At 36.5% G+C, this 8,154-nt stretch overlaps 1 protein-coding gene across 1 annotated transcript; it reads left to right on the top strand.

Moving 5' to 3' along the window:
* Nucleotides 1-2,223: 2,223 nt before the first annotated feature.
* On the top strand, nt 2,224-7,347 carry LOC147387224 (LRR receptor-like serine/threonine-protein kinase EFR). The gene is given in 3 exon segments (XM_086420018.1): nt 2,224-5,056; nt 5,059-6,576; nt 6,799-7,347. Coding segments are annotated over 3 exon segments (3,072 nt in total). The 5' UTR covers nt 2,224-3,894; the 3' UTR covers nt 7,191-7,347.
* The last annotated feature ends 807 nt before the right edge of the window (nt 7,348-8,154 follow it).

The raw sequence follows: 8,154 nt of genomic DNA, 5'->3' as shown, positions 1-8,154 counted from the left end.
CTCATCGTTGAACAAGACAACTCAAACGTATTAAAAAACTCAAGTGAGACAAATCAGTCTTGTTCATGGACGAGATGAGATGTAAAAACAAGTTTTAAAACCATGGTTTTGAGGAGAAGATTGTCACTTTTAATTTGACATAAATCTGAATTTTAGAACATCAAGGAAGATGACAGTATCCACTCATGGTTAATTAATAATGGACACTACAAATCAATCAGTGTAGTAAAGGATCATCAATCGGATGGTCAAAATTGCATAATGGGTTGTTACACACAAAAATATGATTGTATGAGAATATACGGAGCTAATTATATGACACGTGTCAAACTATAGTGTGATTTAGAAGAGAGAGATCACGAGTTCAGAACCATGTATTTCCCGCCTCAGTCCTTTAAGTTTCAAAATACAAAATTAAAACATTTTCTCTCTTTCTCTTCGTCCTTCCCTCCATTTCTTTCCCGCCTCAATCTTCGTCCTTAAATCTCTCTCTCAGTCTCTCTCTCTCTCTCTCTCTCACAGTTCGAAAGCTCGCTCGCCATGAATCCAAGACTTCGAAGTCTTTGCAGATCATCGCCAAAAAGAGAAGAGGGTTTCTACAGATACCTAAAACCAGGAGCACTCGCCCAACTCAGGGACTCTAGAATCCATGCAAGATCTCAGAAACCCAATCTGTTGACTCAGATCTCTCTGTACCGAGTTACCTCATCGACATCATCCACAACTAGAACCAATAACCGAACCCAGATAGCGACGATCGAAGGGTTCCCTTGTTTTTCTGGGAGGATCTACGAACCTCGATTCCCACAAAGGAAGAAACTTGTTGCCACCAAGTCTATTTTCTTTATGAGTTCCACTCCATCGAGCCCGGTGCCCGATTCGCCCGATTTGCTCATGAATGTATTAAATTCTGATCTTGTCGTTGCTCATTGAGTAAATATGTTGAAATTGTGAAATGGGTTCAGTTTTTAGTGTAGATTTGTTCTTATGAACTATGATCGTTTTTTTTTTAATTGTATTTTTATGGATTATATGTAAAAAATTGTAGGTTGAGATGGTGTAAGTAATCGAACAGTTTACAGTTCTGTTTTAGATCTATAATTATAGACTGATCTGGGTTTTTATTAGGATTTTTTTTAAAGTTCAATTTCCTAATTTTCAGATATTTTCGGAGTTCCCCGCCAAACCAATGAGGCTGATTAAAAAAATCTGAAATTGGTCCATGTTTTTTTGTCTCCCTTTTTGTTTGGGGGTGTGGTGGGAGTTCCACTTCTTCGAACATTTATTGGGTATACATAGAAGCTTATACAAGAACAATAATTGAAATTTATTGTTACAAATCTGGAGATACTTGTTTAACACGATTACCAAAAAAGAAGAAGAAGTAAAGAACACCAAGATTTACGAGATTCGGTAACGATGCTTACGTCCACAAATAGATTCAATATTCTTCACTTAGAAAACCTAAGAGAACATCACAAGAAAACTCAAGGTTTCAATTCTAAACCCAAGCCCTTGTACACCCTTATAACAAAATGTCTCATTTTGTTATTATTTATAGTGTTCCAATAACAATTGGTTGTACATGGTTAGATCTGATAGAAACTTATGAACTCTATGATCTAATGATTTGAAGTAGTTTGTCCTTAGAGATATGTAATTATAGTTTGATTACATATCACATGTGTTAATTGCAATAATTTATGGATTGGGTAGTTCTCGTGGAGACTATTGCTCTTTAAGTAATGTATCATCTTAGATGTTCTATCTTCCTTTTCTTACACTATCCATGCTTAGCTTTTTTTAGAGTCTTTTATGTATTTCTGGCTTGTGCACTTCAATTGGGTTGCAAATATTTCTGTTATTTCTTTCCCAAGTGGTTTGGGACTCACTCAAGTGTTATGTAAAGTGATCAAACTAGTATGTGTAAAGTCTTGTTCACTTTAGTATCCTCTGTCCATAATTGTTCAGCCAATGACTCGTGTTATAATAGTTTAAATTGTGTAGTCATAATACGTGGAGTCATTTTATATCACATACATACTCAGGTATACCTGCACTAGTTTTACAATATGGATGGTTTAGTAATTTGTTTGGATTGTTTATGTATGGAGGTCAAATTCTATTTCAGGAGTTAATTAATAACAAGCTAAACTCGAAAGATTGACATTTCAACGGTTAATTTCAGTTGCATCTTAATTCATTGTTGCCATTTATGTCGTAATCTATTTCAACTCATATGTAGATTTTGGATATGATGTACATGTTCGTTCCAAAAATGATAATTGTTTTAAGGTTGTAGTAGACCAAGTCTTCAATTAAGGTTACTATGTGGGATGAATTATTATTTTTTTAATAAAAAAAAATTAGATGAGTCTGAGAAGCTTCATCTATTGTTGGTGTTCAGTTTATTCTCAAAGCAAAGACATATGAAGTTACCACTTGATTGTGTGATTATTGGATTTCCAAAAACACACAGGTTATGGTGCTTGAAATAGTTTGCCAAAACTGAACCAATTTAATTTGTGCTCAATGCTAATTTTGAACCGATGACGTTGAATTGTAGTTTGTTTGTACATGCCATTGAATAGCTTTGATGGAGAAACATGCATGATACACTTAGAAACTGAAATTTAAGAATCTGAGAAGTTTAACAGGAAAAAACAATACGAAATGTTTGTAAAAGGTTCCCTAGAAATGCCTTTAAAACATACATGGTAGGAAATATCTGTAAAAATTTGAATGAAGCATGCTTTATATTTTTTGTTTTCTTACAAATTTATTATGAGTGATGTAATCTCTACTATGCGAGCTACATCTACGATGCATATCTTTTTTAATACGTTTAGCAACCATAATGGTTTGTTCAATATAGTGTCGACACTTGAATTGAATTATTAGTATTGAATGAATGTTTAGTTCAGTATTTATATCTCTCTCGTGCTTATTTCAAGTTATACAACTTTAGGTAATATAATCTCTTCAGCATCACATGAATCTGACTATATAACTATTGAAGTTTATCCATTTGATGGTACCTTGGACTATCTTTATAAATCAATTATGACTAACCTTCTTAATCTAGTGGACCTTTGACTAATTAGATCTAATGAGTAAGCTTAGGTTGCATGTTTATTGGACGGTGGTATTCTTGCCGTGCAAGTTCTTTTCGGAAGTACTTTGACTTCTTGATCAGGATAAAAATTCTACACATACTCAACAACTGCCTTTACCATCTGGAATCCCTTCCTTTCAAGAAGTCCACTCTTAAGTGTCATCAAAGGCTCAAAGTTGTGGTGATGGATAGTGTGGTGGGGTAGATTTTTCTGTCAAAAATGGTGGGTTTAGTCTTCCACTTGCCTGTCGGTCGTAGAATAAAAAAATAGTTCAGAATACAGACAAATATGCCCTCTATGATCACTCAATGGTGGTCCGAAGTTCCAAACCTTTGGATGACGAATTGCCCACTTGGCCATAGATAGGGTAACACCAAAATTTTTTCCCTAATAGTTAAGCTGGACTTGGGCCCAGGTTGCAATATGTCAACCAAGTGAGCTATGCGTAGCTCGGCACACCAATTTTGCATGCCAATTGCAGGAACATGAAGTGTCACACTTACAGTGTGAAAATATGACATTAGTAGTCAAAGTCAATCAGTACTTCCAGTCAATGGTGGACACTCCTCTCTTTCTCTCTCCCAAAGTCAACTATTATTTTTTCATCTAAGCTCAACCATATACACTGAAATTACCAAAACAACCCCAGAAAAGGACACAGCAGTTACTAGTTGTGTGAAAACCCAATGGTATTTTTGTAAATAAATGTAAACTATGTGGGAGACTCAGAAATTTATATAAATACAGAGAGAGCATATGAGGATCGCCAAGCTCATCAATGGAGGTAACATTTTTTAGCTTAACTGTACTTTGTTTCCTCTTGTGCTTGTGCACAGTTGTAACCTCCTCACCCAAAAACAAGACCGACCAACTCTCACTCCTCTCCTTTAAACATGGTGTAACTCATGACCCACTTGGAACACTGAGTTCATGGAACGATTCTCTCCATTTTTGTGAGTGGAGAGGAGTTACATGTGGTCGTCGACATCAGCGAGTCACCATCTTAGACTTGGAATCCCAAGGCCTAACAGGCTTCATCTCTCCCCACCTAGCAAATCTTTCCTTCCTTAGAGTGCTTCATCTCCAAAACAATAGTTTCTTTGGAGAAATTCCACAACAAATCGGCCATTTGTCTAGATTACAAAATATAAGTTTGGCTAATAATTCACTGGGTGGTGAAATTCCTGTAAATATAACCCATTGTTCCAATCTTATGCACATTAGTTTCTCTTATAATAATCTTGTAGGAAGCATTCCTGAGGAGCTAGGATCCTTATCCAAGCTCAAGACTTTGCTTATATCTGTAAACAATTTAATGGGTCAGATTCCATCTTCTTTGGGAAATCTTTCTTCTCTTTATCATCTCTCATTAGCATATAATAGCTTGGAGGGAAGCATCCCTGAGGCCTTGGGAAGATTAACAAGTTTAAAATATCTTGTCCTTCCTGCAAATAATCTGTCTGGTTTAGTTCCTTCATCCCTTTACAACCTCTCATCAATTAATGCTATTTCGTTGGCAGCAAACCAACTCCATGGAAATCTTCCTCAAGATATAGGCCTCACTCTTCCTAATCTCCGACAACTTTTACTTGGGTCTAACCATTTTACTGGACCCATTCCATCTTCATTGTCCAATGCTTCTGGTTTCTACACACTTAGTTTAAATGAAAACAATTTTGTTGGACTAATCCCTTCTAGTCTAGGAAGCTTACCTGCTCTTTCATGGGTTGGTGTGGGTTCTAATAATTTGGGAAATGGGGTGGAAGCTGTTGATGATTTGAGCTTCATCTCCTCCTTGACCAATTGTAGCAATCTCGAATACTTGGCGGTGCCTGATAATCATTTTGGAGGAATCTTGCCCAACTCTGTAGCCAATCTATCAACTAAACTCTCATCTTTGCTACTAGGTAGAAATCAAATCTCTGGAAGTATTCCCACTGGATCGAAAATCTTATCAGCTTAATTATATTGGGTTGTCAAGACAATCTGTTTACTGGGCCAATACCCGTTGGTATCGGGAAGCTTCGAATGCTAAGTGTATTTACTTTAAAGGGAAACAAATTTTCAGGTGAGATTCCATCCTCCTTGGGCAATCTCACGCAATTGAGTGAATTCTCCTTAGCAAATAACAATTTGAGGGGAAGCATTCCTTCAAGTTTGCAAAACTGCAAATATTTGCAACGTTTGGATGTTTCTCTGAACAAGCTGAATGGAACCATCCCGGGACAAATTATTGGTCTTTCCTCTCTTTCAATTGAGCTCAACTTATCTCACAACTTCTTTACTGGTTCTCTCCCATTCGAAGTGGGCGGTTTGAAAAATCTTGGAGTGATGGACATCTCGGAGAACAAATTATCTGGTGAGATCCCCAAGTCACTAGGTGATTGTTTGAGCTTAGAAGAACTTCATTTGGAGGGTAATCTCTTTCAAGGCAGCATCCCTTCATCTCTGATTTCTTTGAAAGGTCTTCAATATTTAGATCTTTCTCGGAACAACTTGTCGGGCCAAATTCCTAAATACTTGGAGACGTTTCCCTTTTTGCATAATTTGAATCTTTCATTCAATCATTTTCAAGGCGATGTACCCATAAAAGGAGTTTTTAAAAATGTGAGTGAAATTTCAGTTGTTGGAAACAATGGGCTTTGCGGTGGTATCTCTCAATTGCAGTTGCGTGCTTGCCCCATGAATACTAAGTCTAAAACAAAAGGAGATCGATCTCTTTCTTTCAAAATTATTATTGTAATAGTAGTTAGTGTGGTTCTATGTTTGATTTTGGTATCATCTTTGTTTACTCTTTATTGGAGAAAAAATTCGAGTAGGAAATCTCCTTCGACATCCTCCTTGGGCAATTCGTATTTAAGGGTTTCCTATCAAGAGCTCCTTAAAGCGACCGATGGATTCGCTCAAGCTAATTTGATTGGTATGGGAAGTTTTGGCTCGGTGTATAAAGGAATCCTTCGTCAAGGTGAAGCACCCGTCGCTGTGAAAGTGCTCAATCTTCAACAAAGAGGGGCTTCCAAGAGTTTCACAGCTGAATGCAAGGCGTTGAGAAAAATTCGACATCGAAATCTCCTCAAGATCATAACATCATGCTCAAGCGTTGATTTTCAAGGGAATGATTTCAAAGCTCTAGTTTACGAGTTCATGCCTAATGGAAGTCTAGAAGATTGGTTACATCCAAATGAAGATGATCAGCTACAATTGAGGAACTTGAGTCTTGAACAAAGATTAAACATAGCAATCGATGTTGCGTCTGCATTGGATTATCTTCATCACCATTGCCAAACGCCGGTTGTTCATTGTGATCTAAAGCCAAGCAATGTTCTTCTTGGTGATGACTTAACTGCTCATGTGGGTGACTTTGGGTTGGCTAAGTTTCTTTCAGTTGCTTCTAGCAACTCTGTTGAGGGACATTCAAGTGCTATGTCAATAAAGGGATCTATTGGATACATTGCTCCAGGTACCAATTTCATTCATTTTCTTTAGCCCTTCAATTTTTTAGATTTTGTTTGCAATTTTTCTATATAAAAAAAGATTTTTTTCCAAAAAAAATAAAATTAAAGAAAAAACTTTTGCATAGATTTGCGGTATGCCACAAGGGATTTGATCGTTAGATCAAATCCGTTGTATAGTATATCCTTCTATTGTGCTGATATTGAAGTATGAAATACATAAATTGCAGAGTATGGAATGGGTAGCGAAGTATCTACACAAGGGGAAGTATATAGTTTCGGGATTCTTTTGTTGGAGATATTCACTGGAAAGAGACCAACGAATGACATGTTCAAGGACGGTCTAAGTCTTCGTAACTTTTCAAAACTAAACACTCCGGAGCAAGTAATGGAGATTGTGGATTCACGTTTGTTATTAGAAGAAGAATGTGAAGAAGTTGCCAATAACGTCAGAAATCGGAGAATCACAAGTGATAGAAGTATACAAGATTGTTTGGCTTCCATAATTCGAATTGGAGTTGCATGTTCTGCAGAATCACCAAGTGATCGAATGGACATCAATGATGTCGTCGTGGAACTTCATGTGATTGAGGATGTTATGCATGGGAAGAGACAAATATAGGCCACAATCAGCTTGTGAGACAGTTTGATGGGCAAGGGGACAGTGGCCTAAACATTGATACATCAATGAGCCCTAAAATGTGTCACATGGAATTTTTGGGTAGTGGGGTTGAGACTTCTACATATGTAATTTATGTTGACTAATGGATGGCATGTGAGTGCACACGATGTGTAACATAATATACATATAAGATCATAATTGTCTTTTTAAGTAATTTAAGAGGTTGTTTTAGAAATTTTTGATAAATAGTATTGTTTTATAGCATGTTGTGTCGTCTAATGAAATGCAATTTGGGCCAAACATTGTATATGATTTATTGTTGTGGACTAAAGAGGACTTTCTAGCCGTTAGATGTGGACAATTCTATTAATAAAATTAGAGTCGTGATAATCCGATGCCCCCATCACAGAACAATAGATCATTTGCCTTGGGATACACAAGGAAAATATTTATGATTGTGTGTATCTCAAGGTAAATGATCTATAGTGGCGGGGCTTATGTCAAAGGGGGCGTCCGATCGATATTTGTGAAAAATTAAGGGACCGACTAGTTGCACACCACCCACTACCAATTGCACTCCCTAACTTAAATTTATTTTTCTTTGCACTCCAAAAATAATGAAGAAAATATTGGACTCTTTTGTTGTTTCTTTTTTCCTTCTTCAATCATTCCCAAAAAAATTGTTGAATAATTTTTCTAAGAACTTCTTGGTCATGTAGCAAGCATGTTTATAATTTATAGAGTCAAGAAGATGAAGCCACGGGAAAGTGAATTAAGTCCTAAACCCTAGGTTACCGTAATGAAATGCAATTAGTAGGTTAAAATAAAGGTTATAAAAAAAACATTTTTTTAATGATTTGTGTGCAACCAACAAGTAGTGGTGTGCAACTAGTCAGTCCCAAAATTAATTTTGGTTAATGAATCCTGGTTGGATTAGGGTCTGATGATGATTCAACTAATTTGA

Source organism: Akebia trifoliata, chromosome 13, assembly GCF_017979445.1.
Source record: "Akebia trifoliata isolate Shusen 1 chromosome 13, ASM1797944v1, whole genome shotgun sequence".
In the NCBI taxonomy this organism is placed as follows: Eukaryota; Viridiplantae; Streptophyta; class Magnoliopsida; order Ranunculales; family Lardizabalaceae; genus Akebia; species Akebia trifoliata.
This window is presented reverse-complemented; position numbering and strand designations above follow the sequence as displayed.